Raw genomic sequence first — 24,700 nt, 5'->3', positions numbered from 1 at the left:
GATGGCAAAAAAGTTCACTCACTCTTCTTTCACACATTATAACAGTTATTATAAACCGATGAATGGGCAGTAAATTGAGTGGGACACAAGCTCGTAACCTGCATGTCCGATGCTCATGTGCACAAAACCTACCTACAGCTGTCAGAAATGTTGTTCCACTGAGTGTTTCTTTATGGCATCTTGTGTATTTGAATTGTGTGTGTGTTTGAACACCTCGGGTTCACCACATAATTGAGCAAATAGTCTAATTTCTGCCATACATTATATCACTAATTGCCACCTCCATCGCCTCCATTTTTTGAGAAAACCTGTGGGGGAAAAAAGGATATGATGAAATATTCACCTGCATGTCAATTAGCACAGGATTAATATAAACTGGAGTTATTTTTACTGCCCGTTTTACAGTAGGTAGAACGTTTCAGAATATTTCCTGGAACAGGAATGAGCACTCTGGAAAAAGCACTGAAGTTATAAATATTACTGGAGTAACTCAGTAGACTGAATGCTGTCCGAATTGTTATTATTCCATAATATATGGAATATATATCCATAAGTAAAACTAATTTTGTCTGAACAGTGCTGTTTAAATTGATTTTAATGCTCCAAAACTTTTGGCTTCCAATCATTCTCAGAGACCCTGAGTTTATGTAATCTCTTATCATTTTCTAACCACAGCCTCTGGTGTCTAGACCAGCCTTTCTCAACCAGGGTGCCGCCTGGCTTTCAGGGGTGCCGTCAAACATATTCTGACATTACTGACATGAAAGTTAAAACGACAGTCACAAAACTTGATCATGAAAATGCAGCTACAACGTCAGAACAGTGACCTGGCCAGAAATAAAACTGAAGCTGGGCCTGAAAAATTTCACCTCCACAGGGTTAGGGATGGTTTACTTACACCTTGTCAATCGGGGATGACACACTTCACGTGCTTCACAAAAGCGAAGCTGTAGTCGTCTTGCACCCACCTCACCTCACTCATGTGCCAACGCCTGTGTCCACGCCACACGCTCTGCATGCTTGGAAGTCAGAAACGTCCCAGAATATTTCTAGAATAAAGTCTAAATATTTAATAAAATAAAGTATTAATATTTTGAGAATAAAGTGAGAATATCTAGAGAAATTCTCAGAGTTTTCTGACCTAAAAATTCTCTGAGAAGTTGGTCAGTATTTTTCATCAGCAGAGCGGCAGTGGGTTTGCGTTGAGCGGATGCAGCAAGAAACACATTTCATTCCCAAGCAAATTATTCAGTAAATATCCAAATATCTGCTGCTGTTAATTTTATTTTCAACAAAGAATGTTTAGCCCTGTGAAGGACTGGCGTCCCCTCCAGGGTGTATTCCCGCCTTGCGCCCGATGATTCCAGGTAGGCTCTGGACCCCCCGCGACCCTAAATTGGATAAGCGGTTACAGATAATGGATGGATGGACAAAGAATGTTTAAAAGTTATTGCTGACTACAGCTGTCAGTGCCATGTGTGTTCTGGCTGTCAGACGGATGCAGAGAGGATTTTTCTGATTTTGTTTTTTGCTGTGACATCAAATCTTGCATACTTTTAAAGGGTGTTGTGATCGAAAAAAGTTAAGAAATGCTGGTCTAGACTAAGCATCTAAAATCAAACTCCAAGTTTGTCTTAGCACATGTGAGACAGAAATTCTTAACCTTCTGAGTAAGGTGGGGTTTTTTTTCTCCCCCTCCAGTACTTCGAAGGTGCCGAGTGATCTTCTTGACCTGCAGCCAGCGTTCCAGCCTTCTCTGCCACTCCCGACTGGTCTGCCTGTAGCCAACTCATGGGGAGGTGCGTGCAAACACTACACAACTAACCATGGTCTTGTGTTCAAAAGCAGTCATTACTACATACATGTAAAATACAATCTTCTCCCTTATCTGCAACTTCTGTTTTGCATAAAGGAATGAGTGGAGGAATTTATACTGGTTAAATATTGTGGGCAAACATGATAGCACAATCATGCCAGGCCCTGTGCTAATATTGTTGAATTTATTTCCAGACAAAATTTTGAGATAGTATTCAAGTTCTGATATGTAATCTAATAAATCTGGAGGGATTGTTTGTTTTGGCTCTTGGAAAAGTCGGTGGTAGAGTGCTATGTACTTAAGGAGCCTAAACTGGACACCACAGATATTTTTATTTTATTTTTTTTATAAAGCTTTATGGTAGTCATTTATGGACAACATCACCTGCAGTTTTCATGTATTTTTGGATTTGCCAGTTAAGAACTATAAATACACCCTTTGTGTTTTATTTGTTTGCACTATAAGCAGGACATTGGTTTTCTTGTCAAGATCTGCCATTTCAACAGCTGCTTTTCAGTGAATTAATTTGGCGACCGTCCTGGTCTTTGCTTCATTGTAATTGCTGTTTTTATCAGTATGATGACCTTTAGCTTGCTGATTTGTACTTGTTTCAGCACAGCTTTTTCTCTCTCTTCTTCTTCTTAAATGGAATATGCCATTCGATCACCAGATTTTGCTCTCTCTAAAGCTAGCACACTGCAGGAAAGGATATACATAGATCATGATACATCTACCTCATGCGGTAAAGTAAAATATAAACACAGTCTGTTCATAGGAAGTGCATAATGTGCAAAGTGTAATCAGTATCTTAATGTACATAGTTATGTAATTTCTATTTTTCTCTTCAGATTTTTATGATTGCAGAAACACTGCAACTGAGTCTTAAATAGTTGTCTTATTTCAGTTTACTTTTTAAATTTTGTTTCTTTAAGAGCTGCTCAGTCAAGGTAAGCTTTGGCAAATACTTACTGTAGTACTCCAGATGTTTAAGAGTTTAATGGCTTTAATAGCACCATGGTTCCTTCAACATACTTGTAGTAGGTTTACTGTGCTTCATGTAAGAAAAGTTGTCTTTGTCGGTTTCCCAGACACAAAGTAAAATTGGTTCCAGGCTAAGTGGCAGTTCATTTAGTGAGTGGACTAAGTAGCAGTCCGCTTAGTTAAGTGGCTGAATCGCGATTGGAAGATTTACTCTAGGCATAGGCTTGATATCCATCTGGGAAATCGACTTACAATGTGTGTTTTGAATTAAATCTGATCATGTTCAAATATACACTTGGGCTTATTCTGTACCTTCTGTCTTTTTGACTTCTCCACCTCCAGGCATCTGAATCTGCATGCCCTGTTTCTGTCCCATCACCTGTAACATTTTCTTTCTGTTGTCTTGCTTTCTGTTTCTTTGCAACTGCGTAGATCCTTTCACTACCTCAGAGACTGTCGATGACTACATTCCAAACTTAAACCCTTTCCTTTCCAAACCTGTCGATGCTGTACATCTACCTCTTGTGTCTTCAGATGCTGTTAGTTTTTCTTCTAGGACACCCAGTCATGAAATGTTTGGTGGTAAACACTTTAATTTTTTTTTTCCCCATTGCATATTTTATTTTTTTAATATTTGTTTGCCTTTCTTGTTTGATGCATTTTCCACTGCACTTTTAATACATTTCCTGTGTAAAACTAGGAATAAGTACATCCTTATTCGTGTGTGTGTGTAATTTAGAATAAATCCTCTATATATTGCTCTAATTACTAAAACCCCTATGGAATCAAACTTGAACCTGCACTGAAGACTTAATTGGCTGTGGTTTAAATCATACACCGACTCTTTGAACCATGAATATTTAGTAGCCTTGATAGTGATCATGAATGTGTGAGGACTTCAGTACTGCCTGAACAATTCATTGGTTTACTTATAAAATCAGACAAACTTTAGGCTCCACAGATTAATAAGGCAATTGATATTGATAATAAGCTAATTGCTAAAATGTCATCTGTTTTGCTTGATAATATGGAAGTATACAGAGAAAATTGGCTTATTCCTTTGGTGATTGTTGATGGTGTTCTTATTTCTGTATGATTCGATTTAGTCACCACACTACCCCGTTATTGTAATTTTTGTATTTTGAGAGCTTTTGGGGCCTTGAGCTTAAGAGATGTGAACATTTAGGGAATTTGGTCGTTCACTTGACTGACGGTCAAAGCAGAGAGCAATGCACCAGGCTGTTAAATTGTTAATCAAATTATTGAAGTAATTTGTTATATTTTGATATATTATACCAGCCAGTGTTATCAGTTAAGTTGGCAGTTACCCAAAATCAGTGTATGTCACAAATTTCATAAGGTTTGATACCTAGACTTGTGTTCTCAAGGAGAAATTTCAGCCTATTTACGTCTGTTATATGAAGTATTCTGCTGTTGTCATATTGCTCTGGCTTTCTTTTCAACCATTAATAGTCTAAGTTTAGTTGTAGTTTGTAGAATGTAAATTTTTTTTTGGTTCTCCAGATCATTACAATCCCTTTCTCGATTCAAGCTCTTCTGTTGCCTGCACTCTTGAGCCCTCTGCTCGGATTGAGGGTTTTCTCTCAGGTACAGATGCCCGCATGTGACTGTTTCTGAGTTCAGAAAACACATCTCCATGCTGTAGAGCCCCCTTTTTTTTTTTTTTTTTGTTCTGCTGTTTTCTACAGGCTTTTGGTCTTATGTACTAACCCACCTACCCTTTCTGGTTAATTTGGCTGTTTAGTTTCCACTTGCTTTGATAATATTGATAATAGTTATATCTATTTGCTATTTTTGCTGCCTGCTTTAGTTTTTATTCGATATTTACTAATTGGTTTCTTGGATACATGAATAGCCTATTCTTGCATTGTCTCAAATTGCGTGCTTCTGTAGTGTACTTGTTACTTTTAGTGCAAGTGTGTTCAAACTGGCAATAGTGTATGTTTAAAGGAGCATCCTAGCCTAAAACTAGCAATTAATAATGTAGCTTAGCTTTTTATACCACCACATTTTATAGGGTTAGCCAAGATGATTATTAAAATATGTATGCAATATTGGTCATATTTACAAGAATTTTAACATGCCAGTATATGAAAAGGACGTATAAATCTTGCTGTGTAACGATGCAGGCATCATAAGCAGACATTCACACAGGTGTCAGCCAACATATTGAAATGTGATGTGGTCATGTGTTCTAGGAGGAGCGTCCAAACCAGATTGTATAAAAACAAGCAACCGAAGAAAGTCTTTTGTTACATTGTACAGATTGAATGGAAGTAGGAGATTTCTAGGAATCAAAGGAAGATTAGTTAATAAACACATGAACATCAAATTGTACTTCCTTGACAACCAATTCTCAAACTGCTCCACTTAGTTTTCAGGCTATTTTGCGTTTAGGTCGAATGTTGTTTGGGCCTTGTGACCATTAAAATATGACAGTGAATGAAAATTTACTTGATGCACAGTTCCACAGAGCTTTGTGACATATAGCTGAGATACAGGAGAGGGCATGTTAACAAGTCTGCACACCTCTGCCTGTTATACTTACTAATGGTTCCTCTTTGCATGGATCTATGCAGATTTATAAACCAGGCTTCAGAAAGGAATACTCACAGCAGAAGTGTTTTGTCTTTGCTGTTTGGTGATATCAGTGGCTAGCAAATATCCTTATTGCCTGAATTGAGAGAGACTGTGAAAACTGTGCTTATGATTGATTGTGATTCTTCATTGCCTTATTTTCTGAGACTAGTCCACTGTGTCTGGGTAATCCAGTTCTTCTTGCCTTTAGTCAGTTAATGTACTAATGTTGCGTCTCTCGTTTTCCTCTTTTGCTCCCCTGTGGCTTTAGCAGACTCGTTCTGTTCTCCAGTCCCTTATTCTAACACTTCACTCTTCCACTCCGAGCCCTCCGCTGTAGCTGGACTATTCGGAGGTAGGTCCTTTTTTCTGCCTGGCTCAACCTTGTCTGTTGTTTCTAGTAGTCTTCTTCCCCATGTCATATTTCTTGTATCTTTCTCAGACTAATTTAAATCTATTTGCAGTGGCATTTTGCATGGGTCTGTGCATGGTTCCTTAGTGTTCAAATAACATCGATTGCTTATATTAATTGACAATTTCAAAGTTAGATTACTTTTGATCATTGAAATATTGTTTACATTAGTAAAAATTTATTTTGCTACTAGAACCGTCAATTCATACGGACAGAACTGTGTCATTCATATGGATTTTACTAATGTGATGGTTCTGTAGCTTTACTAAACAATGTTCAGTTTGTGTGTGTGTGCATGTGTGCTGCAGTTCCTGGAAGAGTAAATGTTATCTGAAATGCCCCCAGCCATGCTGGCTTTAACACCTGGCTTTCTCAGAAAGTGAAAGAAGTGGAAGTGAATTGATCCATTTCATGTTGAGAAAATGACAGCACACAATGGAACGACTTCATTGAATGGCACATTTGCCCTCCAGGTCTAAAGTCTAACTTAGTAACTTGTGCTTTGCCCTTCTCGTTTTGTCCTCTGCAGGGTTTTCAGCATCTCCAGTCCCCCAGCCTGTCAGCTCCATGAGCCTTAACGTCGACTTTGACTCTGTGTTTGGCAATAAATCCACCGCTAACAGCACAGATGCCGCTGGTAAGAGAGACTTGAATTTACTTAACAGTCACTGCCTGGTTCTCTACTGCTCCTCTGCCTCATGCCGATCTCACTGCTTTGGAAGGCTGAAGGCCTGGAGTTACTGCTGTGCTTTGTGTGATGACACTGTGGATCTTTGATCCAAGAACCATCTTCATCCACATGAATGCTTGTGCTTTCAGGAATTTCACAAAAGGCATGCATCATTACAATCAATGTCTCTTTAGCTTCACTGAGGAAATAATGATGGAAAAAAAGTAAACTTGTAATAAAGAAAGATAACCTTATTAGATTCCATTTAGTTTTAGCAGGATTAAATGACTAAAACGGGAAGAATCCTCTCCACATGCCCCATGTAATTAATTAGTTTAAACCATGTGAAGGTGTATTCATTTTTTTTCTTCAATTTAGTCCATTATATTGAATGTGAGACTGTGTGTAGCGTGTTGGTATTCTTAAATTGATATTTTCATTCTCTCTCTCTCTCTCTCTCTTCCTCCCTCTCTCCATCTCTGTGCTGTGGTAACCTCTATTTGGGTCTTGGCTTTGCATGGCATGCATTGCTTGGGTGAGTTGATGCGGCTTTTAAAAGTATGTGGTCAGTTGTTTGTGTTTTTGTTTTTTTGTTTTTTTCCCCCCTTCTACCCACATTTATATATAATAACGCCCACCCCAGTTTTTTCTAACTCTCTTTCTCTCTTTTCCCCCTCATCCCACTCCATGTTTCTAAGATGATGTTTTAGGTGGTATCCTTAAACCCACAGTAGCTTCTCCAAACCAGAGCTTGCCACCCAGCATCCAGCAACCTAACAAACTGGTGTCTGACGACTTGGATTCTTCTCTGGCCAACCTCGTGGGCAGTATGTGTCTTCATACTTTTCAAGCTGTAAAGCTTATTTGTAATTTGATTTTGCCATTTGAGTCTATGTTACCAGTTAATATTCTTGTTTTTTTGTAGATCTGGGCATTGGAAATGGCACAGCAAAAAAGTAAGGCAATCAATACACAAGGTAACTTCACTCATCAGTGCAACCCTAAACAGATGCTAAATTCAGCCTTGCTTTTTTGCACCAAGTGACATCCATTGGAGTCAGCCTGGTGAGAAGAAGTTGACTGGTGGAACCAACTGGCAACCAAAGACTGCTCCCACCACAACATGGAACCCTGCCACAATGGTGAGAAAAGCCATATTTTACAGTGCTTTGAGATTATTTAATTAACACTTGTCTTAATAATAATAAAAAAATCAAATAATAAAAAAAATGACTTAACCCAGATTTGTTCAGTAACCAAACATATGTGGTGTGTGCGGGGAAATATACTCATTGATATAAAATGAATGTCCGTTGTACCTTTTGTCTCCTAACGGTCTTGTTGCATTGTGAAATTGTTTTCATCTGGGGGAATAAACAGAATGGCATGCATTTCCCACAATACGTAAGTCAAATGGTTGAACCGTTCTCTGAAAGCATGAGTTTATTATTAACCTCACAGCTTCTTCTGTGGTCACAGTACTGTGAGACTGGACTGTGTGTTTGCATACGGATGTGCTTACAGTGACCAGAGTCGCACTGAAGCCGCCGTGCTCATTGTGACTAGCTGATCTAACAAAGTGCTTCCACCACAGCATGAATGATTTTTTTTCCTATATAATTCTGATTTGTCTGGTCACTTTTTTGTTGACTCCCGTTACAGGACTCCAGGTAGTTTAACTGAGAGGTGGAGGTTAATTATTTATTTATTTTTTTATTTAATTGCCTTTCCATCGAAATGGTTTTCTAATGTAGTATGGAGCTGTTGACTGCATGATACTATAGGTGGATTTGGGAGCTAGCAGTAACAAAACCTAAGCTGGCAATACACTTCAGATGACAAGCCAAACCTGCTATAGTAAGAACATTAAAAAAAAAAACAGCCTCTCTGGGCTCCTCAGTTATGCAGCCATCTAACCATTGGTACATACACTGTATGTAAAAATATATTGAGACCCCCTGCAGGAGATTTTGTGATATCCCTTTCTATATCCATAGGCACTAATGGATATAGTGCCTTTATGCTTTCGAGCTATAACAGCTTCCAGTCTTCTGGGAAATTTATGTGAGATCATACACTGATGATTGACATGAGGACCTGCCTCAATCTCTAGTTAAGTTCTAGAGAAGCGTGATCCGCTCGTGAATTTTTAATTGGACCCAATGCCATTGATCAGGCTGCTTCTCTTAAATAAACACACCCAAGGGCAGAGCTTTTCCACCAGGGCATGGTCTGGTCCCACCGCAACCCTGAACTGGATAAATGATTACAGACTTTGAATGAATGAACGTGCGAAACTGAAAACGTTCTAGCTTTCCTGCACTGATCTAAGCCGCCTAATGGGTTAAGTGCAGTATGTTTACAATTCAGCACTTGGGAATGTTTATTTATTAGTTTTTGTTTTAAACGCTTATTCTATCTTTATATTATAATTATAGGTCCTCTGTCAAAGTGTGGCAATTTTATATTGTGATAAATATCGAGATCGATCAATATAGAATTGTGATTCATACATTTTTGGCCATATCGCCCAGCTCTAATTTAATAGACCACTATCTGTTCTCTGTAATACGTCATGAATGTTTTTTTCAAACATTTACTAGACCTGCATTAAAATTTAAAAAGTCCACAAATATTGCATTTGCTCAAAAGTATAGTTGTCAGTGTTAAAACATTTGCACTATAGATGGACTTTTTTTTGCTTCTCTCGTCCCCCCTGTATGTTTTCTGTTCAGAACCCATCCTCTCAGTAAAATGAATAGCCTTATCAGAGATTAGACTGAGAAGGCTCTTTCATGTTTCTGAATGGTCTGTAAGTAGAAACAAAAGTGTGTCTGTTATGAGCTCAGCCTCTTTGAGAATCTCACGGCACTCTCACAAAGAACTCTTCTTTCAATCAAGCTCTGCACCTGCTACTAGCCACACTGCCATTGAAGACACATTTGCTCACATGCGCACACACTCACTCAGTCTTGCTTAGGTCCTTTTGGATATCTAGATATTTGTGTTTCTGTCTCTCTCTGTCCGTCTGTCTCTTTTTCCTTCTCTCTCTCTCTTTCTTAAACATCGTGAACACATTTGTCAATGTCTCCCAGATGTGAGTTCAGCCCTGCCAGAGGGTCTGAGCCAAAAAGTGTCCTGTTTGTCCACCTGCACAAAGTTTTCTTTATGTACTGTAGTGTGCGCGTGTCTGAAAGGTGGGAAGTGAAAGGGTTGTTGTGGTCTCAGCACACTCCTTTGAGTGGAATTTTTGACTCTGGAGGTGTTGAGCTGAATGGTGCTCTGTCAGCCTTTCTGACTGCTGTGTTCTGTGCTGCTGGCCTTTCTGACTCTGCCCATGTCCTCCCAGGCACCGTCCGTCATGGCTTTCCCTGCCACAACGCCCACGGGAATGATGGGATACGCAATGGTGAGTAGTAGCAATCACATTTCACAGACTGAATACTTAGGAATTTTTTTTCTCCCCCCCTTCTCCAGAATAATATGTAATATTCGTATAAAACGTGTAGGAGGGAATTGTTAAGAAAGAATAGATCTGTATACAGAGACTGATGAATAATGTATCCAAATAATTTAGATATAGACTACATGAAGGGTGTATGAGTCAGTGGGCTACATTAAAAAATAAATAAATAAATAAAAATTGCTGTTAAGATTATAGTCTTTCCTCCACCCATTAATTGCTATTATGATTATAGTTTCCATGCTCTTAATGGTCATGTTTACATTACATGGTAACTCGTAGGTATGAGTCACTTTCACATGCAATACTAGATAGGATACATATCAGATCTGAGTCGCAATTGAGCATTAATGGTAGTAGTTGGCCTTTTAAAAGTCCATTCACTTGATCTTGAGATTGTCCAGTGGGACCGGCAATGCAGGTACTTCATGTAATGAAGGTTTTGGCTAAAGCACCACGTAAATGACCTCTGATCCCAGATACTGCAACATTTTCCCATTCTGCAATGAAAAGGCCAGTGGTTCGCAGCTCCAGCCCTGAGGATCCTTAACCCAGTTTGGTCATTTCTTAGCTGTATTAGGTGTGATGGGGCAAGGGTTTTCTCAGAGTTACATTTTCCCAGGACTAGAATGTAAGGGAGAAAGTACTATTTAAGTTGGTACTGTGTAAATTGTGAAAAGAAATAAAACTGAAAAATAACTAAGGTAAAGCTAATTTATAAATGAGTTATTTAACCAGCTGTTAGATTCACAAACTGCTTTTGTGACTGTTGACTTGACGGTTCTAGATGTACAAAAGGAGAGGTGTAGAACACTCAGACTGAAGCACCTCATAATTACACAATTTTTCCTAGTTCTGTTAATAGATTTTCATCTTTATTTCAGTCTACAGGTTTCTGCTGTAACTCTGGAGTTTAGAATGTGTTTGAAATGTCTGTGTAGGGTGCTCTTTGCTTGTTCAGTGAGAAGTCAAGAGGCTTGCATTTGATAAATGAGTGCCATTGTCTCCTTTATGCATAGCTGTGTAGTGTTTTTTTGTAGTGGGCGTAAAGACTGAAATAATTCAAGGCAGAGTAATTTATACATTTGTTTTAGTTTCTAATACGAGTCTTTGTACATGAAGCAGAAAAGCACAGGCTAAAGTTAATGTTTAACAGAGAGCAGCATGTTGACCGAGTGCTGCTGCGTGGCTCTGCATCATTACCTACGTAGCCTCTGACTCATCCTATTACTACACGATCACACATGCAGTCTCTTTTTTTAGGGTCAGCATTCAGACATAAGATCATCAATGATTAGACTGATTTATCACTGTTATTTTGGATCTTTGGTATCCATTCTCTATACAGAAGGCCGCAGTATATTCATAATGACCAACTGTCATGTTAAATAATTAATATTTGTTATTAAACATACTAGTTCATGGTTTTGTTGGTGCAAGGGATGTTTTAAAGAAACTGAACGAGGCTTTTATTCTGTGCACCTGTATGACATGGAAGAGTTTATTTGGACAGCATTTAACCAGTATCTGGAGGCAAATGATGCAAGAACAGAACAGTCCATCAGCACTCTCTGTTGAACATGACAGCATCAGCCCGGAACCTGTAGAACATCATATCCTGCGGTGTATAACAGAAAATGACAGATGATTTGAAAAGAAGTTAACATTGAAATAAAAGCACATAATAGTGTGCTAGTACTGACCTGGTTGGTAATAGCAGTCCAATGGTAATAGCAGTAGTATGAAGTTCGAAGAGTGGTAATTATAAGATGTTACACAAAGTTCTTTATAGTTTCTAATGGAGAGATTGATAGAGAATGATACTTTTATATTCAATGTGTGTTTGTGTTTTTCACTCCAGCCACCTCAGATGGCCCCAGTGGCCATGATGACGCAGCCCACCATGATGTACACACAGCCTGTGATGCGGCCAGCTAACCCCTTTGGCCCAGTCTCAGGAGCGCAGGTATGACCTGATAGCTTCATCTTTGTGTAAACCTTACTGTTAAGTCCACTACTCCCAGTCTATTTGGGAAAATCACATGGATCATCCTCTGAATGTGCTGCTGCATTGTACACTAGATGCTTCTCCTGTTTCTTCATGGAGAAGTATCATTTTATGGATTATTGGAATTCTATTCCAGGAGCAATAGCAATTCTAGAGCATTAGAAGATTTGTTCAGAAAGCGCTTGAATTAATTTCATACACCTCCATGCTCCATTGCAGTGCTCTTCTGAACAAGGCTAGCATGAAAATATATTTTTAAAAAAAGTCTATTAAAGAGGATATGCATTTCATTTTTGCTCATAAAAACCAACATGGCGTTTTATTTGGGATGCATATCCTGATTCAGCCACACTTTAATTTCTGCAGTATGCCAGTTGATGGTGCATAATGACTCTAATTCTGAGAGAGCGAGAGAGAGAGGCAGGTGATATTGTCTGGTTTGGTTTCAGCCAGCAGTCTTTTGTTCTGATAGGACCTATCCCTGGTCCTGACACGGAGTTGTTATTCCAACCTCTTGTCACTCTGGCTTGGTGATACTCATTTTCCTTGGTGTGTGTTTGTATATGTGTGGACTTTTTCACACACTCTCATTCTCTCTGAACTAGCCCTCAGCTGTCTCTAGTCCCTCCAGTCAGAGTCCTCTCAGGCCTCCAGGACAGGACCCCTTTGCACAACTCTCTCTCAAGGATTTCCTTTAGAGACTCTCTTAGGTACAGCATGCGTGGCTGTGTGTTTGTGTATGTGCTGCATGTTGATGACTCTAGGGATGCACTGATCCAATATTTTCAATGTAATATCTGTGTAATGTTAAATTTAAATGATATTCTGAGATTTCAAAAATGTGCTGTATTATTAGAAATGGATTTGTAGAATGAGGGCACAAGTATTTGTTGTATCCGTGCATCGCTAGATGGCACAAATTCTGCCTGTTTTTAATAGCTTTCTTACTGTCTCTTCTTTTAAATCATTCCCTAAACTCTACTGAGAACTGACCTAAATGTTTGTTTTTTTATTAATGCTACTTCTTCATGGGTTTGAAAATAAATCTTGCCTGAATCAGGCTTTCTGGGGTGAATATTTTCTCTTTAAATCTCTTAAGTTACTGCTAATTGCATCATGATGTGATTATTTTTTACCCTTTGTGGTTAACAACTGTGCAGTCATCTCTTCACTCATTGCTTATGCTTATGTTTCAATTGGAGAAACTGTTGTTTTAATGCTGATCAAGACCAAACACTGTTTTCAGTATTTTAAAACGTCTTGACCAGAGCGCCATTACATCATTGTCATTTCAGCCATGAAGCATAAACAGGTTCCATTATCATGCAAGTGTCATGCAAGTATTGCATTATATTCAATTTAACCCAATATCTCTTGCTTATGTTCTAAAATATCAGACTTAAGATGCTGTTCTGTACAGATGGGATGTTTTTGAAAAATGTTGGCCCTCTTAATACCTGCTTAAACCTTTTTACATTTTCATCTTAAACATTTTCATCAATATTTTTTATTTACCCAGATGGCGATCAATTTCAAAAATGCAAACTGCTTTAGAAGGTGGACTGAAACACATCTTAGCCAGATGTTGTACGAGTTTCTTCAAACTTTCAAGTGAATTTGAGCTACCTGAAGGGACAAATTCTGTTAAACTGTAGCTCAGCTAAATTTTATTACCAAGTTGGATTTAAATTTGGCCAACAGGAGACTCCCAAGACACACACAAATGCCAGCCTTTAAACAGATATCAGTCATATAGCAAGGTGTCTACAGGGTCTTTTGATTTTTTTATGTTTTGTATGTTCACTCAGATTGGAGACAGTGCTGAATTGATAGACTATTGTGCAATGTGGTTTGTCCTGTTGCAGATGCAGTTCATGTGAAGCCGCAGCAAGTGTGAGCTCCTTGAGGACGAGTCACACAGCAGCCAATCTCAAACCTTTAATCTGTCCCCAGTTCACTGTTTGATTCCACGCCAAGTCCGTGGCCCCAGTACTGACTTGGACAGGAACCAGGGAGGGGTGGGGTGGGGGTGCTATTTTGAGGGTAAGTCATGGGTGTTGGTACAGTGAGAGACATCAGGCAGTCTGGCTAGTGTTTTGTGATTTGTCTACAACAGTAACAGAGCTGCAGTTGTTTCCTCCTGTACAGAAATGAATTCTGACCGGTTAGTGTCTGTAAAGGCACATGGGTAATATTTGCAGGATTCAAGGAGTTGTTAGTGGGGATTATCACACATTTTCAAATTGTCTGGGTGGGGAGGGGCAGGCCTTTGGGGTGGGTTCTTTCTTTCTGTTCAGCAATCATGCATTACGTAATTTAACCACCATCATTTAAATATGCTGACTTCTGTTCCTACTATGATTTTATTCAATATTTTTTTTTATATATATATTTGCAGTAGACATTCCTTGTGTATTGTTTGTATTTATTTATGATTTTCCCACTGAGGATATGACAACAGAAAAAAGAATAATGACTATATGGAGCTCTTCCCTTGTGGAAGGTTTGTAGGAATATGTTTTCATGGGTATGACTGTAGAATTGGATTCTGAGAGTGACTGAGTTATGAAAAAGAGATGATATGAAACCACCTGTAAACTGAATGACAGAGCACTGAGTATACTTTGAACCCCATTTCTTGTCTAGTGCAATTCTTTGTAGCTCGGAAACACGCCCCCCGCGTTTGTAGGGGAAATGGGAGGGGAATGTACAATTTATTAACCCACACAGTCAATTCCGTGCCTAGGGTTGTTTTTTTTGTTTTGTTTTTTTTTTTTGCAAAGGAACATTTATCAGTCTAGCATCACTACATTTGTGATTCAACAGCATTGCATCGGGGAGGAGCTGTGTTGCTTTACGCTTGGCATGTCATTATTTTACATTGACTATTATACGGCTGCCTTTTCCAACTTGAATGTGTGGAGTTACCTTCAGGCTTGGGCCATCTTTCCTTGCACATGCACTAAGGGGCACCCTTTGCTGATGTAGGAGCACATGGAAGGGCATGTGTACCTGTCTCAGGTTGCTGTCATCAGGGTGGGGATGATAATGTCTTTGTAAATTAGCAGTAGGTGCAGTAGAACAGAGAAAAGAGGAGCACTGTTGATCGGTGCTTTGTGTAAATAAACCTGTCCCTGTCCAGTGAAAGAGCGCATGAAGGATGGTCCCAATATGAAGGTTATTCTCTCCATCGGTTTAAGCATATTTGCTGCATTGTCCCTGCAGATTCTATTTTTGTTTATATATAAATATATATATATATAAATATAAAGTGTATGTGAGCAGAATTTGGTTGATTTTCAAATAAAAGAGCAGCTTCCACAAATGTGAGTTTGTCTCAGTGCTCTAGTTTTTACACAGGATTATGGTTGGGGTGGTCTTTACAGAGAACTTGGTTGAAGCATTTCATATTATAGATGTATTTATGGCTGTTAGAGACGACATCTCGTTCCTCACAATATCATCTTAACATTAAATGTATTTTATTTATTTATTTATTTTAATCTGTGTAAAATTTTAGAATATGGGCCTGAATCTGTTAAATACAGTGTTTATGTAAAAGTCTGCAGTCTTTATTTCTAAACAAAAATCTTTTTTTTTTTTTTTTTAAGTTCTGTTTTAGGAGGAAACAAGCAGAAATAGCTAATTATACAGAAGCCTCAACAAATTATATTTTTTGTTTTACTGGTTTTCTGTATACATCCAATTTCAGTTCTGTATGATTCTAAATTTTAAGAATTTTATTGCATTTTCTGCACCTCACAATCTAAGGTTTGAGCTCTGGTTGGACACGACATGGTTCTAAATTTTTGAGGTCTCTTGTCACAGTGGAAGGATGAATATTTTTGGATTTTTGTTTTCCTGGTCTGAAGGAATAGTGGGTCTTGATTAAAGGTCGAGACTGTTTTCCTGGTCTTGTCCCGTTTCCTGGAATCTTAACTTTTCTTTAAATTTTGTACTGAATCTCACAAATATCTGAATGCCTTCGTGCTTTAATGGTTGCTTTGACTAGAAATTATATAATGGCAGTTTTGATTTTACCCAAGTGAAGAACATTTTTGTTCTGTTAAGTTGCCATTAACAGACAAAAGGTTTTGTTAGATCAGTTAAAATTTAATAAACATAAAACCATTTTAACAAGCTCAGACCTTAACAGACATCAAAGGAGATAAGGGATATTATCTCACATTTCCATGCCATGTGTGTTTACTGGAACTTCTTGTGGATCAAGCGTGTGGTTAGAGACCATTCTTGCGTTTGGAACTGGTCAAGGTGTGTAGACGTGGCTAAATCCTCAGTGTCTGAGTGTAAAGTGTGTAGGGTCATGGGCCGACCAACCACAATTAACAGCTTCTGCTCCAGAGGGTCCATATTCAGCGGTTCCTACACACACACACACACACACACATATAGAGGGGGAGAGAAATAACCTCATTTTTTGCAGAATTTTTATTTTCTCACTGTAGGAAAAAAAAAAAAAGCAGGTTGAATGTTTATGGGCATTGCCAAGCCCATCTGTATTCCTGCCACTGCCAGCCAGATAGTGAGGGTTTAACAAAAAAAAAAATTAAATAATGCAATGGGTTCACACTTGTCTCAGAGCTTTCAGTTATCTCAAGAGTTCCACACATCTCCAAAGACTCAACTGAAGCAAATAAATATGAACCTTATTCCTTTTGTTTTCTAATCCTTCTGGATCCCAATTTGTCAGTAAACTTGGTTAGGTTTTCCCCAATAGCAAAAAAAAAATAATTATATATATATATATATATATATATAATCTTCCAAAAAAAGTCCTGAGAATCTCTGAATTGTTGTATAATGCATGCTGAGTAAGATTTCAAGCTATATCTGCATGGCCTGACTGAGCCAGTTAACCCTATATTGTGACAATATATTTTGCATATTTTATATTGCAGTTTACTGCTTTTGAAATGTACTGTTATTACACGCTGGAGGGTGTGAAATGTATCTGGCAAAATTTACCCACTTCCAATGGGTTTAGAAAGGCTACTAACTCACCCTAAGGTCGTTGTGGTTGCCGTACAGGCGCAAGGGGAGTTTGTGGGCACAGGAGGGGGGTTTGCAGCTGGGTTCTGTTTCATCTCCCTCCAACTCCACAGCCTGCTGTTGCTCTACCCCCCCAGCTTCCGCTCTGGAGTCAGGGGGAGGCACAAGTCTGCTTCCTGGCTCAGCTGAGAAACATACAGATAGAAAGGACAGAAGAGATTGGAATCTTATACTGAGAGTGATGCTAATCAGGCCTGGGTGTTGTGGTTGGCAAATACATGCCCAAAGTGGCTTTGCAGTTTATCTGGTAAAGCCATGGAGGGAGACTTGAGTGTTCACATTTGCTGACATAACTCCTCCATTACAAGAGAAGTTCTTTATACCTCATAGGCCTCAGGTAGGACCACCATTGGAGCAGGTATTTAGCTGGATGATGGTTGATTTCCAGTCGTGCTTTCACATCGTCATGAAAGTAAACTGGTGTTTATTTTCTGTGTTACTACTTGCCTGAGAATTGACTGCCATCCAGAAATATCCAACCAGTAACACCCTGTAGCCAGAGTTAAGACCTCTGCTGAAGGATAAGAGGATGGATAACAGCCTGAACCACAAGAGGTGAGCTGTCATCTCTAAGGTGTGAAGTAAACCAAAAAGGTAGGTGTGACTAAAATGGTAGTCAGTAAATGTAGTGTTTAAAAACCTTTCAGCAACACTCTTGATTTCCTTGTATCAGTAACAACACACTGCCACCCAGTCAATGTTTCTTCTTTAAAGTAATTTTAACTGATTAAAATTACATTATATGTGGTTAAAAAAAAAACCTGTACATTTGTTTTTTTTAAACTGTACTGGGGCTATTTGGCCAACTAAATGTGTTGAATACAGTCCCAAAAGAAACTTACTTCGGTAACATGTCTGTGTGGAGGTGTATGTTTATGCTAGAAGACATATCCAGAGAAATATGACGTCATGACTAAGCACACTCTTAAATAAAGGAGCTACAAAAAGGGTTCTTTGAGTGTTGCCATAGAAGAACCACTTTAATTTCCTTAAAGAATCATTTTCTGCTAATAATGTTTAAACGTGTAAAGAACCTTATGATCCTTTAACCTTTCAAAGGTTTTTCCCACTCACACGTCTCTCAAACATGGTTCTTTAGCTATGGATCTGTGGCTCCACTCTAAGCCAGTTTTATATCAAATAACTAACAAATAAATAATTTTGGTGAACAGACATGTGTTTAGGAGTTTAATCAATGACCTAAGGAGGAGTTAAACTTTTCAGTTTTTCACTGTAAATAATTGTTGCATTACAATAATGGGGGGAAAAAGTATTTGTTCCCATAGAAATATTTTTCATAGTTTGTCATTTGTGTAGACTTTTTTAGACAAAGTAATCATATGTTTTCACCATTTTGTTAATTTACTTACTTAATAGTTTCTGAGAGACATGTCAAACGTTTTAAAGCAGGCAAGGCTCCGCACTTGTCAACATGTAACCGGCGGAACTTTTATTTTAGTGTGAAGTGCTTTATCCAAGTACTATTCTCTCAGCGCCCTCTTGTGGTGTGTGAAGAGCATTACCGCTGCTACTGGGTGAGGTCAGGTGGATGGATCACCTGCTTTATCAGTGAGAGTAAGTTTGTGTAAAGACTGTTCCATATTGGAGGTGTCATCTTGCTTCAGCTCTGCTTCTGTAGTGAGGAACCCATTCCTGTAATAAAGCGTAAAAAGAACACGGCCACGTTAGCATTAAATTAACAGTCTCCATAGAAAAGCACTGCATAGAATGGAACGATTTAGAGCAGCACACAAGTTCACAAAGCCCGTAGTTAAGTGTGAAGGGGTATAAAGCTCCCAAAAAAGGGGTTGAGTTGCAAAGGTACATGTTCTCTGGAGTGACAGAGCATGTGCAATAGATTTGGGAGGTTTAAAATATTAATATTATATAAATATATTATTTTTAAAAATGTAAATAACTTTACATCTGTGAAATATTATTCACTATTTCTTAGTTTAACATTTTCATATAATGTCTAAAGAGGCATTTCACCTATTGTAATGGGTCAGAATAAAACACATGGGTCAGACACACATCGTACAAGCCCCAGTTCTACATCTAACATTTTAGTACTCAGTAAAACTTTATAACCAGCTAAAAGAACTTCTATCATGGGTTTTAAATCTTCAATTAATGTTAATTAGAAGGCGATATATTTATTTGAGCATTGATTTTACCAGTCCAAGTAGAGAATTCTTTTTAACTTCAGTTAAAGTTTAAGTTCTGGGGGGGGGGACTTTTGGCAAATCCTATGCAGCTTAGGCCCCATAAGCCCCCACCTTGCTCTGCCCCTGATCACAACTATAGAAGAACCATTTAGGTGCAATGTAGAACCCTGTAGCACATTTACTATGAATCACGCAAAGGGCTCTAAGTGTCCATGGTTCTATATAAGAACTATTTTCTCTGCTGAAGAGCTTTTGAAGAAGCATAATATTTAAGTGTAGCTACGTTCTTATCTGTTCAGCTATGTGCTGCCATACACTGATATTTAGTTGAGACTAGTCTGTTTACGTTTAAAGCTCATAATGACTTTGTGTTATCATTGGTGTACGAGATAGAAAGCTGTTAACAAAACAGTCATTCATTCATTGTCTGTAGCCGCTTATCTAGTTCAGGGTGGCGTTGGATCCGGAGCCTACCTGGAATCACAGGCCGCGAGGCGGGAACAGACCCTGCACGGGGCGCCAGTCCTTCACAGGACAGCGTACATTCTCACACACACTCGCCTCTGGACACATTTGAGTCACCAATCCACCTACCAACACGTGTTTGTGGACTGTGGAAGGAAACCTGAGCACCCGGAGGAAACCCACGTGGACGCAGGGAGAACACGCGGGACTCAAACCCATAATCCCAGGACCCTGGATCTGTGTGAGAGTGACACTACCTGCTGCGCCACCATGCCACCCGTAACAAAGTATTACTATTATTATTTATTTATTTATTTTTTACAATGTAGCAGCTAGTCAATTTCTCCATCCCATTTAAACCTATAAACCTACTGGAATTAAACATCCAGGTTGAGAATATTAGAGTTAGCTGAACCATTATCATTACAGTCAGCATTACCTTGATGTCTGCAGATCACTGAGACGTTCCTCGAAAAGTTGTTTCAAGAGCTTTAAATTCTCCTGTTCTAGACTTGTCACTGTAGCATCCAGTATAGAGACCTCCTTACGGTATATAGCAAGCTCACATTGAAAAAACAAAACAAAGCTACATTCATTTCTTTTATATCTACACCAGATTGCCATTTCAAAAAAAGGGTTTTATCAAAAGATAAGATTCTTAATTATTTCCCAATTGGAGCAGAACAAGACGCTAATACATGGCCATTTTATAGTTGGATGGTCTTACCACTCTCTTAAGGCAGTCATTCTCTTTGATCTCCTGGCAGCTCCATTTGTCAAGATGCTTTATTGCTTTCTGAAACAGTATAAAAGTATAATTAATGCTGAGACACTGCATATTCAAATCCCACTACTTTATATACATAGTGTTCTGGGGAGTATGTGCGCACCTCTGTAGCTTGTTGCTTCTTTGCATCTATCAGTTGAGAGCTCTTCTTGTCAATTTCACTGACGGTGGCATCAAAAGAACACTTGATGTTTTCTGTAGAAAACAGATTTCATTTTAAAGAATGCACAAAAATTCCACGTAAAACACTTTTAAAAATTGGTATGCTCAGTTCCTATAATTAAATGAGAAGATGATGTAACACAGCGGTACACCTGCCTCTGTTCGAATATTTTTAAAGTGGGTTGCAGGTGTCAAGTTTGAAGTTTGTTATATGTGCTATATACACTGGATATATATTCTGTGCTCTTCTATCTGTTAAATAAAACTTAGCTCTTATTTGTTTATTGCATTTTACACAATGCCCCACCTTTTTGTATATTAAATGTGTTTTATGTATTATAAAATATCTATTTCTTACATTTTCACTGTGCTTTTTGACTGATTGGGGTAGTACTGTGCCTCAAAATGCAGTTTGAAACACACCTTATAACTTCAGCATGATTAGAGGAGGTTAAACTGCTGTAGGCTCAACAGGTGGATAAACATAAATGAGTTGTTTTTTGTGACATGACAAAACTATGAATTTAGGTTGCACTGTGTCTTAATTTCCTAATTTGGACCAAATGAGATGGGGAGGGAATGGTATTGAATGACATTCTGAAACTTTACATTTTTACCCTACATTCTATATTATTTTTTTCACAGGAATAAAGAGTTTTCAGTTTTTATTTTGTATTATACAGTCACTTGAAGAGTAATATATTTGACGTGCTGTCACTAGATGTAGCACTAGAGCCCCAGCATCTCAAACCTTAAAAAATGCTTCATATTCTCCAGGCCTTGCCCTTCCCTAATATGAAAATGCAGCAGGCCTGGGAATGATAAGAGCATGGAACAAAACACAGTGTGTGATATTCTCGGGACACATTTGTCCATTATATATTTACACAGAATTGTATTGTTTGCTGTTATTTTAAGTTTTAAAATTAACATAATATATATTTTCCTATGAAATATTCATTCATTCATTCATTATCTGTAACCGCTTATCCAATTCAGGGTCGAGGTGGGTCCAGAGCCTACCTGGAATCATTGGGCGCAAGGCAGGAATACACCCTGGAGGGGGCGCCAGTCCTTCACAGGGCAACACACTCACACCTATGGACACTTTGGACCGTGGGAGGAAACTGGAGCACCCGGAGGAAACCCACGCGGACACAGGGAGAACACACACCAACTCCTCACAGACAGTCACTCGGAGCGGGAATCGAACCCACAATCTCCAGGTCCCTAGAGCTGTGTGACTGCGACACTACCTGCTGCGCCACCGTGCCGCCCCCTATGAAATATTATTTAGTAATAAATGTGTACATTCTGTGATCATACAAACCTGACATATCCTCATAGTTCTTTTGTAGAATTTTAAGCTCTGACTGCAGAGTCTGGATCTGTTGCCGATACTTGAGGCGCTCCGTATTCTTGTATTTAAGACACACCTGCCTCTCCTGCTGCTGCTCTGCTACCCTCACCTGCAGGTCTGCTGAACGTTTGCACAGCTCTCTCACACACACACACACACACACACACACACACACACATATAAGACCTCAACAAGCTGCATTCATATTTCTCTAATTTAGCTGACAGACCACTACTTTTCAAACTGCTGATAACACAAACAGCCTGGACTGCCAAGCACACTTGGAGAAGAACACTTAGGGCAGTTGTGCACTTCTGGACTCCAGCTCTTAAATTGTGCTTAATTCTAACCGTGGTCCCTGAATGGGAAATGCTGCCCATCTTTTAGAACACCTGAATATTCAGTGTGAATACCTCAGTTGCCTACTGGCTGACTGAGGTGATGCATAATTATGCATGTTTACCTGCTAGCTCCTGTTCCTGGTTGTGTATGAGCTTTATATTCATCTGCTGGGCCTTTTCCACCTGTTCTTTATTCTCCACTTCTCCCTGCTCCAGCTTCTTCTCCTGCTCCTTGGCTTGTTTTTGAAGCTCACGGATATGACTCAGCTGTTCATCTCTCAGCTGATCCCACTGATGAACATAATGACCATTTCATTAATGTATAAGCAGAATGTGGCAAAGATTTGTACTTATGTCCAAATTATCCAATCTGTGATATGTACAATATCCAAAAAAAGTAAAGCCAATTGCCTATTTTCTACAGTTCCCCAGTAAGAAGCTATGGAGTAGTTATATCAACCCTTCATGCGGGACCCCACATGGACACAGGGAGAACACATCAAACTCCTCACAGACAGTCACCCGGAGCGGGCCTCGAACCTACAACCTCTAGGTCCCTTGAGCTGTGTGACTGTGACACTACCTGCTGCACCACCGTGCCGCCCAAGAATGAGACATTTTGAGTATAATTATTTAAATTAAAAGGGCGTTCCCAAACCAGATAACCATTTTCCTAAATGTGCTTTTCCTGCTTCAGAATTGGAAATGCATACTGGATTGCATTTACATTTCTATGGTCTTCATCCACCTGCAATTAATCATCTGTGTAGTGCTTTAGCTCAGAAGGACTGAGTAACACTGAATAACACGAAACAGAGCAGTAAATAGTTTGCAAGTTGCAAATTTGATTATATTCATGAAACTAAAGTCAGATGATTCAGGTCTCCAAATTTACTAATAATCGTTTATTAGTCATTTATACTTAAATATATTGAATATATAGTTGATCAAGAACCCAAAGTGCTTATAGCATTATGCACATCGCAAAGAACACCAACGTCCACGCCCGTTTTCGTTTTCCACCCGTTTGCTTTTCACACCGGATTCCGTACACCACCGTTTATTGAATGCAAATAAAAAAAACTTTTTTCACATTTTTTGTGAGTGTAATAATTAAATTACATTTTAATCCTGAGATTGATTAGCCTCAATTCAGTAAGTGTGTTCAGTTCTTAAGGCTGAATGCAGTTAAATTCCCACAGCAATTCCATATGAGTACCCTTGTTTAGAGGGGAAATGTGAGGTTTTGGATGAACGTCTGTGTTTGCAGAGTCTCACCAGCTCAGACAGCTTTCGGTTCTTCGATTCCAGTTCACTCACTTCACCGCTGAGCTCCTCAATCTCTTTTCTTTTAACCTGAATTCTGCTTAAGACACAGCACGAATGACTATGACCGCCAAACGTTTTAAATCGACTTATAGGACTATATATAATACATTTACATTTAATCTAGTAAAGTGAGCGTTTACTTACTGAAAGCGGATAAACGCCTCCGCGGGCGTAGTTTTGTCTCTATCTGCCCTCTTCCTGGTCATATTCATTAAAGGGTATGTCAGCGATATTTTTGCTTTATGTTGAACATTAACAAGTCAATGATTTCAGCTTTCAGATACAAAATAATGCTTTAAAAGCTAAGAACCGAACCGCAGTTTTTTTATACTAGCGTAACATAATTAAAATAGTGTAAAACGAACAAGCGGTCGTTACTGCAGCGTGAGAGAGATACATAGATACATAGACTTGTTTAGTTTCTGCCATGGAAACCACAACAACCGTTTTTTTTTTTTTTTTTTTTTTTTTTTTAATGTTGTTTTCTTGTAATAGAGTATACATCATAAACACACCCCCCCCCCTCCCAAAAAAAAAAAAGGAATATGAAAATCTAAACATTATAAACAGGTAATTTGCACAAAAATGCCACCATTGTAAGGTTTTCACAGCTACCTTGTTGCGGGAGGTACATACGGTTTTCAAAAAACATTCCATATGTTTGACAGTATGATATAATCGGGGTCTATTATTCTGTATCTTATTGTGCGTTATTGTCCGTTAACTGTTGAGGAAGATTTGCACTCCTGCCCAATTTGGACAGCGCATGCGCAGAATATCAAACGCACACACTGTCGAATGACAGATACAGATATAGCCGCTTTGTTTAAAAGCATGGGTTATTGTCTATATTATTATTATTAGTAGTAGTATTAAACAAAAACCATTAACAATAATATATTTTTATATATATATATATATATATATATATATATATATATATTTTTTTTTTTTTTTTTTTTTTTTTTTCCCCCACACAACGCAATGATGACAGATGACTTTAAAATATTTTCCTTAAAGTTTTAACTCGTGTCTTTATACTAGTCCACAGCAGTTCTGTAACACAAAAT

General features: G+C 38.6%; 2 protein-coding genes across 22 annotated transcripts in view; one reads left to right on the top strand and one right to left on the bottom strand.

Annotated features, from left to right (window-relative positions):
* The window catches only part of picalma (phosphatidylinositol binding clathrin assembly protein a), a 42,694-nt gene extending 27,219 nt beyond the window's left edge, over positions 1-15,475 (top strand). For 2 of the 20 annotated variants that reach the window (XM_066650275.1, XM_066650276.1), the window contains 9 exons: positions 1,702-1,799; positions 6,337-6,444; positions 7,176-7,304; positions 7,403-7,433; positions 7,520-7,619; positions 7,858-7,881; positions 9,827-9,886; positions 11,802-11,906; positions 12,554-12,664. In XM_066650275.1, the coding sequence (XP_066506372.1) occupies positions 1,702-1,799; positions 6,337-6,444; positions 7,176-7,304; positions 7,403-7,433; positions 7,520-7,619; positions 7,858-7,881; positions 9,827-9,886; positions 11,802-11,906; positions 12,554-12,646 (748 nt within the window). In that variant the 3' untranslated portion in view covers positions 12,647-12,664. Of the gene's footprint in view, positions 1-1,701; positions 1,800-5,666; positions 5,751-6,336; positions 6,445-7,175; positions 7,305-7,402; positions 7,438-7,519; positions 7,620-7,857; positions 7,882-9,826; positions 9,887-11,801; positions 11,907-12,553; positions 12,665-13,813 lie in introns of those variants that run through there. The other 18 variants (XM_066650277.1, XM_066650278.1, XM_066650264.1 and 15 more) reach the window with 17 other exon arrangements.
* A 444-nt stretch (positions 15,476-15,919) lies between these two features.
* Positions 15,920-24,382, bottom strand: ccdc83 (coiled-coil domain containing 83). 2 transcript variants are annotated; one of them, XM_066651428.1, is made up of 11 exons: positions 24,246-24,382; positions 23,775-23,868; positions 23,580-23,664; positions 22,424-22,592; positions 21,931-22,098; positions 20,542-20,633; positions 20,379-20,447; positions 20,091-20,212; positions 18,577-18,671; positions 16,971-17,143; positions 15,920-16,331 (listed from the first exon to the last, which is right to left on the bottom strand). In XM_066651428.1, the coding sequence occupies exons 1-11, from the start codon at positions 24,280-24,282 to the stop codon at positions 16,155-16,157; spliced, it is 1,281 nt and encodes a 426-aa protein (XP_066507525.1). In that variant the 5' UTR covers positions 24,283-24,382; the 3' UTR covers positions 15,920-16,154. The 2 variants fall into 2 exon arrangements, with proteins under 2 accessions (XP_066507525.1, XP_066507526.1); XM_066651429.1 differs by lacking the exons at positions 23,580-23,664; positions 23,775-23,868 and having other exon boundaries at positions 24,246-24,343.
* Between the last annotated feature and the right edge of the window lie 318 nt (positions 24,383-24,700).

Source organism: Hoplias malabaricus, chromosome 18 (genome assembly GCF_029633855.1).
Source record: "Hoplias malabaricus isolate fHopMal1 chromosome 18, fHopMal1.hap1, whole genome shotgun sequence".
NCBI classification, from domain to species: Eukaryota; Metazoa; Chordata; class Actinopteri; order Characiformes; family Erythrinidae; genus Hoplias; species Hoplias malabaricus.
Note: the sequence above shows the minus strand (reverse complement) of the source record. Positions and strands in the feature narration are given on the sequence as shown.

Bases quoted from the DNA above. Each gene is read 5' to 3' on its own strand.
- ccdc83 (XM_066651428.1), bottom strand. From the start codon at position 24,282: ATGTTTTTTGAAAACCGTATGTACCTCCCGCAACAAG. The intron at 22,593-23,579 runs GTGAGACTCTGC...TATGTTCATCAG, and splicing joins ACCGAAAGCTGTCTGAGCTG to TGGGATCAGCTGAGAGATGA. The intron at 20,448-20,541 runs GTGCGCACATAC...ATACTGTTTCAG, and splicing joins AGAAGCAACAAGCTACAGAG to AAAGCAATAAAGCATCTTGA.